At 41.2% G+C, this 19894-nt stretch overlaps 1 protein-coding gene across 1 annotated transcript in view; it reads left to right on the plus strand.

Annotated features, from left to right (window-relative positions):
* Nucleotides 1-807: 807 nt before the first annotated feature.
* The window catches only part of L3MBTL4 (L3MBTL histone methyl-lysine binding protein 4), a gene marked incomplete at its 5' end in the record, with an annotated part of 293576 nt that continues 274489 nt past the window's right edge, over nt 808-19894 (plus strand). The window contains one exon of the mRNA XM_039219339.1: nt 808-899. Within this exon, the coding sequence (XP_039075270.1) occupies nt 808-899 (92 nt within the window). The remainder of the gene's footprint in view (nt 900-19894) is intronic.

A 19894-nucleotide genomic window follows, 5' to 3' on the forward strand; every position in this document is an offset into this window, starting at 1 on the left:
ATAGGAGGATTAGGAGGAACTTGACGGAGGAACAAGGGGGAGAAGAAGGGCGGAAATGGTGGGGGAAAGGGAGAGAGGCAAACCATGAGAGACTCTTGAATGCTGACAAAAACTGAGGACTGATGGATGTGGGGGGTAGGGGGGGATGGGCATGGAGGAGGGCACTTGTGGGGATGAGCACTGAGTGTTAGGTGGAAACTAATTTGACAATAAACTATTTGTAAAAAATAAAAAAAAATAATAAAAAAAAATAAAAAAAAATAAAAACCCTTGTGTTTGCCACTTGGGCACATTTGCTATAATTGCATTAAGACATTCCTGGAAGCAAATTGCTGGTTCAAAATATACAAATAATTTTTAAGGTGTTTGGCATATATTTCCACCTTGCCTTCCGACAGGTTGTGCTTATTGACATCCACCCCAAAAAGAAGTGTGAAAGTGAAAGGAGATTATAAAGATATTTTCAGGTCATTTACCCTAAAATGAACCAAATCATGTTCTAGAAAACCTGTTGACTCTTCTTTGAGAGGAGTAAGAGGCCACCCATTTTAAGTGCTTATCAGTGGTCTTCTTGAGGGTGAGATATATTCCCAGGCCTGTTCTAAAGCAGGAGAAGCTGAAGATGGACTGGTTAGATGATTTTACTAAATGCTCACAGAAAGTGAGAGATATGGGTTTTATTATTTATGTGTTTGTTTGCTTATTATTTATTATTTAAGCAGCCTGCTTGTTCGGTTTATCTTTGATTAAATATTATTTTTCTGCCACTAATTGTTTCAAGAAAAGTCACTGTGTTTTCTTTTCCAGTCCCCTCAGTGGCTGCACAGGAAGCTTGGTCTTGGGAGCAGTACTTGACCGAACAGAAGGCTATAGCGGCACCCGTGGAACTGTTTTCCAAGGTGAACCACTAACCGTTGTACATTTTTGCAAGGAGTGAACACGTAGAGAATTAATTAAAAAGAAATCATTTGCCTACTTAGAATACCAACTTACTTGATTTGCAGGTCTTACTGGAAAATAGCATAACGCCTATAGAAGCCTTTGTGATTTGGAATGCGTGCTCTGGGCTGGAATACCTGGAATACCTGGGTTTGAAACCCAGTGCTCCCACCTCCCAGCTCTGTGACTTTGGTCAAGTCATTCAGTTTCTCTGTGCTTCAATTTCCTCTCCTGTAAAATAGGGAAATTACCATACCTACTTCCTTGGGTTGTTGCGGGACTCAGTTGGTTGCACACGTAAAGGACATTGGATGCCACATGCACCTAGTAAACAGAAAGTTCTAGTCTAAGTGCTAGCACATGCCCACCCAAGGCTCAGGTTTGAGGGATCTGTTTTAGTGTGTTGCATGAAAGTGGTGGGGCAGGCAGCATGTTGGAGGAGACAGTGAAACCCCCTAAATCATGTTCTCCCGGACTCCAACAGCCTGGAGCAGCCTGCGTGTGCTTGCTTGACCAAGCGGCTGTCGGCATGGCAGGCTGGCAGCTTCAGGGGATCATTTTACCCATGGTACCAAATCGTCTGCTACCCTTTCTATTCTTGGTCTGTGTTTTCAGTATTTCAGTGGAATTTATATAAAAAATTCCATCAGATGTGCATCATTATATTGCATGTTAACCTACAGCAAGATGCTAATACTTTTTATTTGCTTTACTTTCCATGACATTCCTCGAGTTATATGTAGTACTTTTTATAATGCCAAAGGGCTAGGGATTTTAATCCTGGAGATATCAATACAATGGGGGAGAAGAAGTGAAGCAAATAGGGAAATAAAGAGAAACCAAGTTCTGGTAGCTCACATTTAAGAAATACTGAATAGTACTCAACCCAGTCTTCTTTTAAAAAAAATTTTTTTTTAATTTATTTTTGAGACAGAGGGAGACAGAGCACGAGTGGGGGAGGAGCAGAGAGAGAGGGAAACAGAATCTGAAACAGGCTCCAGGCTCCGAGCTGTTAGCACAGAACCCAATGCGGGGCTTGAACCCACGAACCTGAGATCATGACCCGAGCTGAAGTCGGACGCTCAACCAGCTGAGCCACCCAGGCTCCCCAGATGAGTGTCTTAGGTCATGTGTTTGGTTTTCTGTCGAAAAAGCCTCCAGGGAGTAAAGAGGCAGGAGTTAGGATAGCTCAATCGAGAGAAACGAACGGCTCCTAGAGAAATGAAGAGGCTGGAGATGCCGGGGGTAGAACCTGGGGCCTCGTACATGCAAAACACGCACTCTCCCATTGAGCTCACCTCCCGACTGCTCAACCCAGTCTTCATATCAGATGCCTTTACGGACCTTTGGAGAACCCAGACGTGTGGGTATTCCTGAGACCCACTGAGTTAGACCCTCAGGGGCTGGGGCCTGGCACACTGGAGCTTGAGAGCCTCCTAGGGCTTCTAGATGCAGGATAGAGGTCCAGTGTGGTAGCAGCTTGTAAGACCAAGCAGGCCCTGCTCAGGAGTCAACGACCTGCTGACTCCTGATGAGACTGTCATGTGATGACACCTAAGGTGTTTGCTTCACCAAAAGCACATGAGTTCCTTAGGTGGGGGTCTCGTGTTCCTTCTCTTTCATGTCTCCTCACATGTCTGTTCTCGGTGTGCTCATGTTCAGTCACTGCTGAACAACTTCTGGGTATCCTCTTGTCACTTCTGAGCATAGGTTCTTAGAGCTACTTTGGGGAAATCCAGTGCAACCTGTAGTTGTTCTTTCCCTCTGTCCCTGGGTCCAACTTGCGCCCTTGCTGTGTGGTCACTGCAGCTCAGGAGGGTGGAGTGGGCCAGCTCTGGAGACAGCTAAGGCCTGTCAGGTGCTGTGAGCCCAAAGGGCAGATTGGCTTATAGGTTCAGTGTGTGAGGTTCAACCACAGGACACAGGCCAGGCATGTAACCTGGTGGCTGGGCAAGGATGAGAATTGCTGCAAGCAGCCAGAAGCCACAAAAATGTGAGAACAGTCACTGACTGAAGTCAGAACTTACATGTGGCAAAATTGGCCATGAGTGACGCAGTGTCTGAGTTAGACCTGTGTATGTGTGTCCCCAGGCCGGGATCCTCTCTCCTTCCACTGCAGATTGAATCACATGTTAGGGTGTTAAGCTGAAGTGTGCTCTCGTTTCCAGAGCTGGTGACAGAGAGCTGTTAGGTTCTGGCCAGTGCTTGCATTCTTCCATCAGCTTGGCCAGTGAGTGTGTTAACACTACTGCTCAGTTTCTCCTTTAGGACACATCACTTAGTGCAAGAACACCAGCAGCACAGAGAATTTCTCCCCCGATGTTCCCTTGTGACTGAGCATTAACTAAAACATCTCCAAGGGGCAAATGTGAGATTTCTGTTCCTGAAATAAATTCATATGGCAGTATTGGGAACTGTGTAATAATAGATTATGGGTCATATAACTTTCTTCCTTGGCTTTATAGAGATATGATGAAAGAGGTACTGGCAAGCTCTAAGGGAGGGGGCATGTGGCATGTAAAGACAGGGGTGGGTTCCCTTTGGAGGGTGGAAACAGAATCCATGAGTTTGTCCACTGAGTAGAGATGAGCAGTGAGTAGGCGACACAGGCTTTGAGGATTCCTTGGTTAATAATGTGACTTTAAAATGTGACTTCCTTGAGCTTGTGGACTCTAACTTTTGTTGACTCTGAAAGTGACCGTAAAGCGTTATCATGTGAGAAAGTGGACATGTCTGACCTGTCAACATGCCTTTCTCTTCACTCATGAGTTAACAGTCAAGCTACTCATGTTTTTTGAGCCCTTTTTGTACAAAGTACCATGTAAGATTGGGACTGAAACACCAAGGAGTTTATGACATGGTTGCTTAAAATCTTGCCATCCTAGTTGGGATGTAAGATATGCTCTATAATGTGACAACAATATGAGATAGAACATTCTTGTCAGCGGAGTGTACGAGTCATGAGTTTCCTGAGTGTTCCGTGCAGAGGTGGTATCTGATCCGTCCCTGAATGAGGAGAAGGAAGCTTACCAGTCATTACGTCTGATTTATCCTGATGACTGTAGACCTTTGTGCTCAAGATACAGTGTTACTCTGACTGGACAGTTATATTCTAAGCTGAAGTAACGTGGTTTATAATTGAAAATAGGTTTCAGTAGAGAATAAAAAAGGCCAGTCTCCTAAGAAGGATGATCAGCTTGAACTCAGTTTCGGATTGGCATTGTGCTCTTGGCTGTTACTGTCCATTTTAATTGTGTAAATATTATAATAATAGGTGTTCAGTTCAGCTAGCTGAGATGGAACTCTTCAGCTTTTGAGAAAAAGCTGAAATGTTGGAAGTAAAATGAAATAGTTTGCATATCCTGAATGGAAAACTATTAAAAAGATATTAAATATTACTTTACTTTTAATATATCATTCCATCCTGATATTCAGGTTTTAGAAGATGTACCAGTGACAAAGAGACACACACACATGATCAGTTCCATCATGCAAACAGACATGCATTCAACCAAGAAAGTGTGTATGTATTTTTTAAAAAGCATATGCCAATTTTATTTGCACACAAGGTTTTCATATCTATAGGTCTCTTTTGAATTTCTTTTTGTACAAGACAAAGTGAAGTTCTTCATAATTTATGATTTATTTTACCATCTGGGGTAGTGAGTTTATAAGGACATAAACACCTTCTGTTGTCAGAAAAAGTATAAACATTTTGTCTTCATTACTGGGAAATGCACCTATCTTGATTTGACACACACTAAAATACTTTTTTCTTTTGTTTTGAAGTTGGTTCTAAAACTTTTCTCTCATATTCTCCCTGCCAGTCATCTAACCATCCTCTGTATCTTCCCAAAGCATTCCTCCCACCCTGTTGCCCATCACAAATTCAAAAATGCCAGCCGGGATCAAAGTGCCCACCGTGTAGCCCCCTCTGCAGGTGCACATTCACTCAGAACTTTTTCTGTGCCTGACAGGCTGGTCCATGCACACACTATTGAGTCATTATCCAAGTGTGAGGCCTGTGTGTCTCTTCTTGTTCTCTCATCTTCCTTTGTAGGTCCATGTCCCCCCAAGACCCTTCTCTTTCACAAAGCTGTCCCAGCCTGTGCACTCTGACTTGTGGACTTGGCGGCCTCTGTCTGCCCGGCTCATCCTGGTGGGAGTGAAGGTCAGGAGACAGTGTAGGACTAGCAAGGAGGCAGGTGCCGCCCCCAGTGTAATCTGCCCATAGCAAATGGGACCTCCACCTGCTCCTGCCCCCGCCCTCTGGGGCAAGTCTGATGGCGGGAGTGCAGCTCCTGCCCCTGTGCTAAAGCGCCCTTGGCCCCCAAGCCACACATCACCATTGTCCTTCGTCACTGGCCCGGAAAGCTCTTGTTTTTTATGCTCAGCAGATGTTCCTGTCTCCCCGGCCGATGTTGGGTGGCCAAGCAGATAAGCTAATTGTGGGCTTTAGGTCCCTGCAGGTTAGAGACAATTGCATATTTTAAAATGATTGGTATTTCAGGACAAGATGAAAGTTGTCATGGAAAAACTAAAACCCTTAGGCTTCTCTATGTGTCTTTTATAGTATATAGTTGTAGTTTGAATTTTATATAGCAAGGGAATTGTTTCTCTTTTTCTTTCTTTTTTGTTTTGTTTTGCTATTGTAACAAATTACCATAAACCCAGTCGTTTGAAACAATACAAATTTATTATCTTAAAGTTGAGGAAGTCAGAAGTCTAAAATGGGTCGAGGGCTATGTTCCTTCAGCAGGCTGTAGGGGAGAATCTCTTTCTTTGCCTTTTGTAGCTTCTAGAGACTGTCTACGTTTCTTAACTTGTGGGCCCACATCATTTCGACCTGTTTCCATGGTCACATCTCCTCCCCCGGTCCTTCAGCCTCCCTCCTGCAAGGATGACAGGACAGAGCTGTCATGACATTGGGCCCGCCTGGATAATCCAGGATAACCTTTCCATCTGGAGGTTCTCCACTTAATCCCATCTGCACAATCCCTTTTGCCCTGTAACATACACATGTATTCACAAACACACGAATATTCGTACATTCAGGGATTAGGACATGGCTATGTCGGGAAGCCACTGTCCACAGGTCCATCACCTTTCCATTGCTGGGCTGATCTGGCCCAGGCCTGAGTGACTTCTCATGGCCTGCCCCCTCCTGTTATTCTCTTGTGACCTCTGCAGCACCCCCCTGTGGTAAAACAAGGGATGCATTGTCCTTAGCTCAATGCATGGGTCTCTCCTTTCCCCAGTCAGCATGCACAGCTGCTTCCTTGTAACCTCTGCTTGCTGAGAGTGCACTTTCCCCTCTGCCACACCCACCTCTCCATCCTCCAGGGTCAGTGGGCCCAGCCTCCTCCTGCCTCCTGCCTGCCCCTTAGTATTTTGTCACTCTGTACCCAGCCTTCCTCCCTTGAGGTTTATGGTACCTAGTACCTTGAGAGCCTTCCCCGGGGCCTGACTCTCCTTTCCAGCACAGTCCATTGCTGTACGACACACTTGCATAGACCAGAACCAAATGTCTTCTGCAGTGTGGACCTTTACTTATTTTTAAGTTTATTTATTTATTTTTGAGAGAGAGAGAGAACACGCACAGGGAAGGGGCAGACAGAGAATCCCAAGCAGGTTCCGAGCTGTCAGCACAGAGCTCAACTCGAGACCCAAACTCACAAACTATGAGATCATGTTCTGAGCAAAATCAAGAACTGGAGGCTTAACTGACTGAGCCATTCAGGTGTCCCTGCACTGTGAACCTTTAAATCCCACTTTGTGGTCTGTCCACTGTCAGTGCAGCCTTTTCTTCCCCCTTATTCTCAAAGTGCCAGTTTTTTCTTTCGTTAACACTTGTGGTTGTTGAATTTGTCCTTTTTCTTCCTTCTGGCTTCACATCTGCCCCTGGCCAGGCTAGGCCCCCTGGCTCCATCATTTCAGCCACTCTCTTCCAGGACTTTCAACTGCCTTGTCCCCATCATCCTCTCCTGATAACATACCTGCCCAAACCCCGGCTCTGGGTGAATCCTGTGTGCCTTCTGACCTCTGCATCTGAGCCTCAGGCACTCTGGAGGAGAACCAGAAAGCCTTGCAGGTTGGCGGCCCTGCAGACCTACAGTCTGCCGAGAGGGCAGTGCCTGGGGATCCTTCCGGGCCATCCGTAGTCCCAGCGCTGCCTGTTTCCTAGGCTTTTCTCTCAGGCACCTGCCCGCCCTCCCTCCCAGCAGAAGGAGTCACTCCCTTGGTGGATGTGCTGTGTCCTTCCTCCACTTCCTGCCACAAACTGTCACTCACCCCTGTTCATACCTGTTTCCTAAGTTGGACTGGAAAAAGTCTTCCTGCGCCTCGTGCCTTTACCTGTGCTCTGGAGCCTTCCAGTTTCTGCTTTTTCAGAGAGAATTCATCTACTACCCATCAGTCATCGCATGACCTGCTTGTATGTAAGTTGCCTTCCCCTCTGAACGTTTGTATCTAGAACCTAAGTATGCCTATCTACCCCATCTTTAAGAAAGCATGCTGTCCCTTGGTCCTGCCCTCCCCTCGATAGCTCATCTCCTTAGTCTGGTCTAGCGTCTTGATACGTTGGCCTGCATTTTCTCTTTAATTCATTTTCTAAACTTTACCACCCTCCAAGCACTGCATCCTCGCCCTTTTACTCCCACCACTGCTCAAACGGTGCCCGCAGAAGTGACCCCCAGGATTTCAAAGCCAGACATATGTCAGGCTTATACCCTCTCTGCTCCAGGACTCTATCTGCAGTCAGCTGCTGCTTTTGTGCGTTCCCAGCTACTCCTCACCAGGCGCTTCTGGAAGTCCTCCTCTTCTCCTGGGCTTCCAGCTTAAGGCTCCACTCTGCATGGCTCCCGGAGCATCCCCTAAATTCCATCCTGTAAACTCGAGTTCCACCTAGACCTTGTGGAGTCCGTTACCTCCAAGAGACCTTTCTCTTGGTCCTCTGGCTTCCGTCTCTGGGAGGCCCTCAGCAGGCTTACACTCAGAACATGCAGAGCCGTTCCTCTTCCTGGTCTCCCTGTGTGAGTCTGCTTCATGGGCTCCTCATCCCTGGGAAGGGCTCTCTACTCTTGTTGCCTTGTGGCCATCCACTGTCCCTGCTCTCTCTGCTTAAGGATGTCTGGCAATCCAGTCTGCTCAGGTTTTGCCCCTTCAGTTCCTCCTCTTGGCCCCTACCATTACTGCCTTCATTTAGAAGTAAGCCCCCCACTTCATTTCCATAGCAGCTGTAACAAATTTTTATCGCTGGAATGATTATTGTAAATTGTGATTCTGTTTGTCATTTGTGTACATAGTGTGTCTGACTGCTTCTTATGTCGTTCTGTGTGATTACATGCAAGTGTGTTTTGTCTCTGAGCAGAACTATAATCTCTGTGAAGACTAACTGGGTTTCTTTCTTTTCTAAAAATTCCTCTCTGCTTTGTGATTCTCTGGAAGAGGTGTACTTTTGAGCATCTTTAATTGGCTTGGTGCTTGGACATGTGCTGCCTCATTAAGTCCTTTCAACTTTTCTTCCCTCAATAGAAAAAGGACTCTGATGTGTTTCTCTGACTCTTAGTTTTTTAACTGAAAGTGGCAGATAATATCTCTCACTTCTTAGGGACTTTTATGGAATTACATAAAATGTATATAAAGTGTTTAGCAAAATATAGTGACTGACATGTAGTTCATTTTATTAAATGCAAGAATTATTTTCTTTAAATGTACATTTATTTACTTTAAGAGAGAGAGAAAGTGGGAGAAAGACCATGAGAGAGGGAGAGAGAGAGAACCTCAAGCAGGCTCTGCAATGTGAGCATAGAGCCTGATGTGGGGCTTAACCTGATGGACTGCAAGGTCATGACTTGAGCCAAAATCAGGAGTTGGAGGCATAATTAACTGAACCACTCAGGTGCCCAAATGCAAGAATTCTTAAAATTACACTTCTAATATTCTAGTTGTTTGCTCTCTCCAGAACCTTCTCTGCCCTTTCTGACAGCAATTATTCAGAACACTAGCGAGGATCAAGTCTCCTGACACTTCATCCTTGTTGGGACTTGCCTCTACTTGACCACACCATCAAGCATGGCCTATCAACTGAGGTGTCCCATCTCAGTTTCCTGATCTTCTGTGCTTCAGGGTGAGTGTCACGTCTGAAAACCACCTATCACTGGAGCTTCGTCCGAAATATTAGTGTTGAAGATACTGCTATTCCACATCTTCTACTCTTGTTGTGATGCTGGTCCTTCCATCTTCATGAGGAAAACAGATATATTTCCTCATGTGCTCTTCTTTGTCTCCTAAAGCAAGGCAAAATCATAATGTAGACTTTGGTGTTTCTACTTTTCCTCCCCCTGCTTCCTTTAGCAACATCTTTATCTTGAACACTACTTAACATGTTCTTGTATTGTACTCTTTCACTCAACATCTCTAAAATCTGTGGTAATCTGTTATGATTTTGGAAATACTTTGTGTCCTGATAAGGAAATTTTAGCCATCTGCCGGATGATGTGCTCTGGGAGGTTCTTTTGGAAAGGACTGGAGCTAGTTGGGAAACAAAGACACCTTTCTAATTTAACCTCCTAATGGCCCCAGATATTACAGTCTTATTTGAACACACTCTTGTTCTCTCTCAGCGTTCCTTACAAAGTCCAAGTGAAAGGAATAGCTTACACACACTCTCTAAATTTAACTTCTGTACCCAGACCTGAATTATATTTTTAAAAATCTATTTTTTAAATATGCCATTACAGTAAATAGTATCTGAAAAACCTGTGTCTGTGTTTTGTTTTTGATAAGTCTGGATTTGTGTTTAGCTTTGCAGGTGCAGAAAGATGCTGCCATGAAAATTCATATTTGTTATAACCCCCTGTAGAACTACTTCAGACAACTAGGACTTTTCCAACCAAAACAATTCAGTCAAATGTCAAGGTTTTTTTTTGTGTGTGTGTGCTTTGAACATGCTTCCAAATTACTTGCTAATCACTGAGAACCCTATTGTAGTTTTAATATAGATCCTCCTTAGGTAATACTTTAAATACTAATCACCAGCCACATTGATGGCTATGCATGGCTTTTTTGGTAGTTGTATAAAGAAAAATGAAATACCCCATTATACTGTGAATTCTGATGTGCTTAGAATCAGCATCTGTCCAGATGCTCTGTCAACACACTTAAAGTGTGTGCTTGTTTGTTTTACTGTTTTTTTGTCTTCTGTATGTATTTTGCTGCCCCCAGTTTTAAGATAACATCACTGATACTTAAGAGTTCTAGGAATAAAGAAGATATGGTGTGTGTGTATATATATATAAATTTATATATAAATATATAAATATGGAATATTACCCGACAATCAAAAATAATGAAATCTTGCTATTTGCAACAACATGGATGGAACTAGAGTGTATTATGTTAAGTGAAATAAGTCAGAGAAAGACAAATACATGATCTCACTTATGTGGAATTTAAGAAACAAAACAGATGAACCTAAGGAAAGGGAAGGAAAAATAAGATAACAACGAAGAGGGAGGCAAACTGTAAGAGACTCTTAAATACGGAGAACAAACAGGGTTGCTGGAATGGTGTTGGGTGGGAGGATGGGCTAAATGGGTGATGAGCATTAAGGAGGACACTTGTGATGAGCACTTACACATAAGTGATGAATCACTAAATACTGTTCCTGAAATCATTATTACACTGTAGTTAACTAACTTGGATTTAAGTTTAAAAATAAATAAATTTAAAAAAAGAGTTCTAGGGGTGCCTGGGTGGCTCAGTCCGTTAGGTGTCCGACTTCGGCTCAGGTCATGATCTCGCAGTTCGTGGATTAGAGCCCCACATCGGATTCTCTGCTGGCAGCTCAGAGCCTGGAGCCTGTTTCAGATTCTGTGTCTCCCTCTCCCTCTGCCCCTTCCCCGCTCATGCTCTGTCTCTCTCTGTCTCAAAAATAAATAAAAATTATAAAAAATTAAAAAAAAGAGTTCTCCTAGGGAAAAGACATGTTTTGAAAAAAATACTGTGTGTATTACATTCACACATTTGGTTGGGGTTTAAATCATAAGGCATATTGAGGGCAGAGAAAGAAGTGTGTTTTAAAACTAGACACCTTGCAATGTGAAGTCATTTAAGCTGATTAATGGCTGGGACTCCGAAGAACAGAGAGAATTCTCATTCATGTTCATTTCTCATGTTCTCTAAAGCTTTAAGTTCTGGGGCAAAACTGAAGATACATCCTGATCTTGCAACTCAGATATTTTTCCTATTCTTAGAATCCACTTTTCTGTAATGGTGCGATTCAAAGTACTAGCGGCCTGGGAAATGGTTTAGCACATCTGAAGTAGTGAGGCTGGATGGTCTGAGCAGGGCTGCCTGTTCTTTCTTGGGGTGGGGTAGGCTCGGAGCCCTTGTACAGTCTGCTTATCTACAGTTCCAGCTGGAAGCAGAACGTCATGTTCAGAGATGTTCAGAGAAATTAAAAGAAGAAAATAGTGGTATTCAGAATCAAGAGTAGATCGTTTCCACAGCTCTTCTCTTTCAGTTAAAGCAAATTTATATTAGAAATATCTTTGTCTTTTTTCCCTCGAAGGGTTTAGTCATTTGGGGACAAACGTGGGCTTTTTGTTTTAGACACTACACTCAGAGATTTGTGGGGTCTACTGAGTGCTGGCCAATGAATTATCGTACAGATTCAGAAGTTATTTTTAAAAGTTGTCTCTATGCAGTTCTTTACTTTATACTGTGTGGGTTCCTTCTCTTTGTTCGTGAAGATCTTTGTTGGTATAAAGCTGCCTAAATCTAACAGTATTTCACCCACTCTGTATGTGTTTTCTTTTTGTTTCTGAGAGTATAATTCAGTCAGTGGGTAGGTTAGGGTAACTGGATTTACACACACACACACACACACACGCACACACACACACACCAGCCAAATTTCTTACTACCAACAAGGTCAGTAGTTCTGAAGAAAGGAGAATTTAGCATCTGAGATTATAGTAGAATAGATTCACAAAAAAGCAGTAGGAATTATATCCACTAACGTATTGAAGAATACTTTTGTTGTGCCATGAGTTCTGTGCTCTCTTTTTGTAGAATGCTTCTTGGTATAATCTTGGCAGCAGTTTGGGATACAGAATTAATCTATGAAAAATGTTCAAAATAACAAGGAAGTAGTCTCTAAAATGAGAGTTTAAAAATACACAATCATCCATCCTTCACTGCCATCTTAACTGAAGTCTTGCAGCGAGTTATGTTTAATTATGTAGGTGATGATTTTTCCCCATTAGCCTAACAAATAGATGGCAAAAATAGGCATGAGTTGAAAAAGCAGGATTTGAAACATGCCTTGTTTCCTGGCCTGTATATCCATGATGAACAGCTGTGGGGAACTGCTTTGTCTGCTTAGCGAAGACTCCTAAATATGTTGTTTAGTCAGTGGATTGATTAATGACAGATTCCCTTAAAGGACAGCCATGTGGCTCTTAATCTTTTTTTAGGTCTGAGACCCTTTTGAACATCTAATGAAAGCTATTGATAATCTCCTTAGAGAAGTGCTTAGATTCATTTACACACAAAATTTTAAGGAGGCTTCTAGAATCCCTGAAGACACCATAGATGCCCATCTTGCTCCACCATTAAAATCATGAACCCAGCTCCTGCCCCACCCTTAAAAACAGCTACATTAAGGTGTACTTTAGGTAAGAATAGAAAAGCATATGTGGATATGTATGTGATTGGATGCTATGTGTGAGTGTGTGTGTGTATATATGTATCTTTATGTGTGTCTATCTATAGATTTAGATGTAGTAAAGATCTCCATTTTCTCTGTGATTAAAACAAGAGGAAGTCAGGAGGGATTCTAATATTCCTGATAGTTCCTAGTGTTAGCTCCGGTGAAAATCAAAAAGCTCCCTGAGGAGAAAACAAGGAAGGAGTTTCATAACCTCTCATAGTCTGCCAGTATTTGCAGTGAATAGACTTGAAAGATGAAAGATTCATTGCAAGATACTGCACCGGGGGGAGGAGGGGGGCTTTGAAGCTTTAGTAATGCACCAGAAAGTTGGAATTGAAAAGTAGGTACAAAAATGTCATTGTCCATGAGCTGTCTGTAAAGTCCTTGAAGGTATCAGGAAATACTGATAACATTATCAAAGTAAAAATTATCACATTATGGAAAATTTGGGTATTTCTTCCAAGCCTGGAACCTGGGTGTCAGTTTAAAATTCCCTGCCTTTTTTGTCCTCAACATCCAGTGAGTCATCAGGTGCTGCCCGTCTTGTCTCTTGTGTGGCAAGTGAACCTGCCCCTCCCGCCTGTTCCCAGCTCTGGCTCTGCCTTGGCTGTGGGCCTCACTGTCACCTGTTCCCACAGTGTTCTGGAATGGAATGTAACTTGCAGTTCAGCACACAGACCCTGGTTTGAATCTGCAGTCCAGTTTTTGAATGACTAGCTGTACGAGTCGGGTATTTGTGAACATCTCAGAGCCTCATAGGTGACGTGGAGATGTATAGTTCCAGTACGGTGAGCTTTAAGCCTTAAATGAGCTGAGTTAGGTACTACGCATGGCACATGGCAAATTCTCAGTTATCGGTAAATATTAAAAGCCTCCCGAAGCATCTTTTCTATTTCTAGTCTTGCTAGTTTTTAAGTTAATTCTCCATACTGCCACTAATAAGATCTTTATAGAATGCAAGATTTTTTTTTCCTCCTCTCTGCTTGAAAGCTTTCTCTGGTGCTTCATTGACTAAGAATAAACTGAAAGTTCCTTAACAAGACATACAAGACTTTTTGGGACCTATGTCCTGTCTGCTTACCTGGTGTCATCATCACTTAATTGTGTGTGTGTGTGTGTGTGTGCTGATTTTTTAAAAATAATTATAATGCCATTTAACAATTCTAACAAGACAGAAGAGTATAAAAATAAGAGTCTTTCTCTCTGCTGGCTTCCCTCTCAAGGTAAGCCGCTCAAAGTGATTTGATGTATATACTTCCATGTCTGCATATATGCAGAGATGTGAATAATGCTTATAAAAATTAGTTTTGCGTATGTTGCTGTGGTAGGCTTATCATTCATTATTCTCCCCAGATGAATAGTCCTTTGTCCAAATGAGAGTTACATTTACTCCTCTGACTTAAAGTGCCACCTTAATCTGTATTAAATTCTCATATGGCATTTGGGGATCATTTAATGGTTGTATAGCACATATTCAGATCACCAGTTTAAGATACTTTAAAAACTCATTCTACATTTTAATTATAAACTAAAAGTTTAAGAATTGTTGAAGTCTTTAGTCAGTGAGTGTGATGATGTTGATCTACTATGCTGACCACTCAGTCATACACTAAAGCCACACACACACTGTGGTCTCAGGCACATTACATAACCTCTGTGCCCCAGTTTCATTGTCTGTAAAATGTACACAATGCCCATTGCATGTGGTTTTTATGATGATTTAATGAGTTGGTATTTCTAAAGTGCTTAGGACAGGATTTGGCCCAGAGTTTAGTACTACGTAGGTACCGGTATAACAGCCTTCTGTATATGGCATGATAAAGGATAGTTCAAGTCCTATACACATCCCTTCTTGTTCCTTATTCTTCAGCTTGTTTAGTGAGATAATTGTACCTATTATAAGCTATTGGCTATGATAGCAAGTGTTTGGTGGTTCTTCACATAGACGTGTATTGTCCTGGATATTCTGATCGAATGTAAAGTCAGACTCCTTTTGTTTTATCAAATGCTAAGTCAACAAGAATATCACACCCAAAACCTGGCAGGTTGATTCTCTCTACCTCTCGTATCTTCTCCTTGGTTGTATTTGTCTTAGGAGAATGTTTATGTTCCCTTCAGTAGTATTTGAATGATTTTCTTACGCTCCCACTCACATGATTGATTTTTTCCCCCATTGAGTAAAAAAAAATCATCCGGTGTTGATCAAGAGTTAAATTCTCTGCAGTCAAGCTGTTTATATCAGTTTGGCTACATAAGACTTCTTGCCATCTTACCTGTCACATTTAAAATTGTGACATTTAAGCCTAGGAGACACATTGATACAGTTTGAGATTTTAAAGATGTTGCTGAGATAAACCATGGAAGAAGAAGATCACTGGACTCATAAGCAGGTGATCTTTGTTGTTGTAAGAGATATATCATCTGCATATAAAATCCATACAATTTCCCTTTGACAACTGGCATGTGAAAGTTTGGAAAGCAGGGGCCTCTGGTTCTGGACCAGTCCTTTGTGTGGCCTATGAAAACCATGTGCTAAGTGCCTGATCCCCTTGCATGCCTGATTTCTCCCATTTCTTCTGATACTGAATTCAGATCAGGAAAATACCACCTACTGCCAACTCTTGCCTGTGAATAAAATAGAATGCCTGTGGATTCAGATAGGATCTTGCACTTAGATAATCGACACTGTTCTGTAACATATATCCAGCTCATGGTCTGCTGGTGCTGATAGCCACAAACCTGCTGCAGTCTGTAGAGTGACTCAAAAATAATCATTATGAGCATAATCTTTCTGTTCTTGTAATGACAGTCTCCATGATAAACAGAGGAAAAGGTCCAGAATTTCTCATATCTACCAAGTGTCCAAGAGCTGCTTATGCCATATGTTTGTGACTTTGGAGCAGAGACCCAATGGAACGCACATGCGATAAAGAGTGTCTTATGCATCACACTTCATAAAGGAGTTTTGCCCCTAGCCTGTCTGCTTTGCTTTGGGCATGGTTTTGTTTCTGTTTTGCATAATACTCTGACTCATCTTATTTTTAAATAATAGTGTGTGATTTGCGCCTGCTCTTGCTATGTGGTATAGGACTGTGCGTACTTCCTCTTCTCTATCAACAGTGACAAAAGTCATTATTTTGCAACTGTCTGGGAAAAAAAAAGACCAAGACAAAACAGCTTAACTTCTGTACCTCAGAGTGTGTGGTGCACCCTTGGGAATGCCCTTGAGGCCCTTCCACGGCCTCCAGCCAGGTTCGGTTTCTCTCATTCAGTTTCCACATCTGTCCCCTGATGTAGAGCAAACAGTTGGCAGAAGATTTGGGTCCTTAGTTACAATCTGCTGCTAAACAGGTTGTGTGACGTTGAGAAAGTCTCTTAATCTCTCTGGGTTTGAGTTTATTTATTTCTAAAAGTTTTTCCAGGTCCACAAACCTTATGATTTTTATGACTGAATTTAACAGACTATTGTTTGCTTTATGTGTGATTCCAGCTCCTTTTTGTCATCATAAAATATAATTTTATAGCATGGCTATCAGTTATGTTCATAAAATGTATGATATTTAGAAAGTAAAAAATTAAATGTGCTATGAATAAAGCATTAAACAGAAAAGAGATTGATGAAGGACAATGCTCCTTCTCACTAAATGCTGCCTTTCACGTTGTTAAAATGGATGTTTTGTTTTTAATTTGAAACCCTCCAAAGAATGCTGTAGTCATTTTAACCATGTAGCGTCCCTTGCAATGTTATCTAAAGCTCTCAAATTTCACTCAAGAAACCCTCTGAAAAAGCTGGGAAGAGTAATGTTGATCTTCCTAACTCCTGGCTGTGAATTATTGTCAGTGCCTTGAATTTATCATTCACGTGTGAAAAAAAGGTGTAGTCTGTTCCATATAATACTGGTTCCTCCCCATCCCCAGTTTTGTATCTGAAGTTTTGTTAAAACATGAAAATGTTCTCTTGGTTTTTAACACCTTCTTAAATTTCCTTTCTGTGTTATTAATATACTCCCCATGGTCTCGCCTTCCCCTTCACTTCCTTATCAGTGTTGTGTGTATGCTCATGTATGTGTGTGCAGTGCTTTTGAAGTTAACCAAGAAATTTCAAAGCAGCGAACAGGAGGCAGTCACACAAAACCTGTTATGTACAATCTGCGGGAAAACAGAGTTGATGTGAGAAGAAGGCTGGGGGAATTAAACACACACATGACATTTATTTTTGCAGAAATAAGATATTCTTGAGAAATCATTCATTCTTGCCATTTCGTTTTTGGGGTTTGTCATCCTTTAAGTTTCTCCTTGGAAGCTTCTAAAATGATCTGTGAATGTTCTTAACGACATTTTGCAAGCCAATTCATAAAGATATAAAAACAATTTCATATTCATGTAAAAAAGGCATGCACCCAGCTGTAGAGAAGGATGGAGTATGTACTATGGCACCTACACGCAGTGGAGTAAAACCTACACGCAGTGGAGTAAAACACAGCTATGAAAAAGAATGTGGACAGTCACCGTGACCTGATGTGAAGTGGTTTCCAGGGGCTGGTAGGAAGTGACAAAAGACACGTGCAAAATAGTATATATAGTATGCTAACTTTTGTGTGAGAAGGAAGGGGAAAATAAGACCAAACATAAACTTAAGTGTTTATTTTTACAAAATGAAATCCAGGAAGGTTAGGCCAAAAACAGCGAGGTTGGTTACCTCTAAGAGGTGGATAGGATACGGGAGGGAGAGACACTTCTTTGAGAATTTTTTGTATAGCTTTACTTTTGGAAGCATGTTAACATTTTATGTTTTAAGAAATAAAAATAAATCATTAAGAACTGAAAGCACATTGAAATCAATGAACTCAACCTTATTTCAAATGAATACCATAATTGCACTAAAGAGAGAGAAAAACAGGGGTGCCTGGGTGGCTCAGTCAGTTAAGCAACTGACTTCTGCTCAGGATATGATCTTACAGCTCATGAGTTCGAGCTCCACATCAGGCTATGTGCTGACAGCTCAGAGCCTGGAGCGTGTTTAGATTCTGTGTGTCTCTCTCTCTGTGCATTTCCCCCATTCACATTCTGTCTCTCCTTCAAAAAATAAGTAAACATTAAAAAAAACTTTTAAAACAGAGAGAGAGAAACATGAATCCAAGTAGTATATGAACACAGGTTTTAACTATATACCCCATTCTTGGATGGCAGGGAATGAGGGAGAGTTGCAAACAAATTCTGAAATCTTTCTCTAGAGCTGTTTAGCATAGCAGTGTGGGTGAAATGGTGAAGCTATAACAGATATGACATAGAATTTAGCATATGAGTACACGTGTGGACCTGGTTGAATGAAAAAGACAAAAATGAATGGAAAAAGGCAGAACAAGCCCTTTAGGGATGGATTGAGATTAGATTTATCTGTCTGAACTTGAGATTTATAAGATATACGTAAGTATGCATATATGTACACATATGTGTCAATGTTTATTATGTATGTGTATGTGTGTTTTATACGTGACCGTATAGTGAAGGAATTTGACAACACTGTAATTGTGTGATCAAAATTAACATCACCAGCAAGAGGAGCCATGGATTTCATCACGTGGCTCCAGATGAGATCTCCTGAGAAGAACACATCATCACCCAAGAAGCATACTGGCAGGAAATACATAACCCGAATCTCATCACGGGGAAACATCCAACACATCCAGAATGAGGAACTTTCTATTTAACAAAATGTATGAGGGGAAAGACTATATTCTTTAAAAATGTCCATGTTCCAAAAGATAAAGAATTACTATGAAAAATGTTCCAGATTAAGGGAGACTAAAGAGAATGTCAACTAAATTTAATATCTGACCTGAGACTGAATCCTTCTCCGTAGAGGGGAAATGTTATAAAGCACATTGTTGGATAAATTGGAAACATTGGAATATGAATGGGAGATTAGTTAACAGTATATAACTGTTAAATTTACTGAAGTTGATAACCGAACTGTTGTTACATAAGAAAATGTTCCTGTTCTTTTTTTGTTTTTTTAATTTTTTTATTTTTGAGACAGAGAGAGAGAGACAGAATGAGCAGGGGAGGGTCAGAGAGAGAGAGAGATACAGAATCTGAAGACAGGCTCCACGTTCTGAGCTGTCAGCACAGAGCCTGACGCGGGGCTCGAACCCACGAACTGTGAGATCATGACCTGAGCCGAAGTTGGACGCTTAACCGACTGAGCCACCCAGGCGCCCCGAGAATGTGCCTGTTCTTAGGGAATGTACACTGCCTACTCTTCAGGAACATCATTTAGTACTTAGGGGAAAGAGCTCTGAAATGATTCAGAAAACATCATAAGTACATGTACATGTGTATGTATATGTGTATATCTATATCTGTGCACACACACATGTATGAGAGAGGGAACAGACAGAAATGATAAAACAAATGAGGTTTCAACTCTTGTTAAGAATAAATGAGTCTAGGCAAAGGCTATCCATGTTCTCTGTATTATTTTGTTCTTGCAACTTTTAAGTTTGACTTTATATCCAAATGAAAAGATTTTTTCCTCAAAAGAATAAATTTCACCCTAAAAATAAACACTAATATGTAACCAGTAATAAATAGCAATAAAATTAGTGATTAAAAAGCAGCTCTTGATCTAATATAACTACTAGATTTTAATCATTACTTTCTATTAGCATACTTATAATTTATTTGCAATTAAGAATAAATTGGCTAGTAATGCTGAATCTGCTTAAAACTGCTCAAAAGTAATAATAATTTAGGAAGGCTTTGGGAAACAAAGCTGGTATTAAAGAAAATAATATGAATGGGAACACATTAGACAGTCTATTAGAAAGTAGATTCCATTTACAGCAACAATAAACATTAAAGGTGTACAGAAACAAATTAAGAAAGCAGTTTTGAAGCCTGTTTGAAAATTTTAATAACATACGAAATCTGTTTGAAAATTGTAAAAACATCTTGGACAAACAAAGATGATTTGATCAAATGGAGAGGGAACAAGTTCCTGAATTAGAAAACTCAGTATGATAAAGATTGCTTTCCAGACAGAGTCATTATGAACAAGTGAGACAATGTGATATAGGCAAATACACCAATGAACAGAATAGAAAGCCCAGAAATAGACCCACAAATATGTAGAAACATAATATAACAGTGATAACTTTGCTGATAATGAAAACTATGGACTATACAAAAAATTTTGCTGAATACTGTTTTCCATATGAAAAAATAGATCCTAACTCA

Source organism: Hyaena hyaena, unplaced genomic scaffold, assembly GCF_003009895.1.
Source record: "Hyaena hyaena isolate Hyena2069 unplaced genomic scaffold, ASM300989v1 scaffold_812, whole genome shotgun sequence".
Taxonomy (NCBI): domain Eukaryota; kingdom Metazoa; phylum Chordata; class Mammalia; order Carnivora; family Hyaenidae; genus Hyaena; species Hyaena hyaena.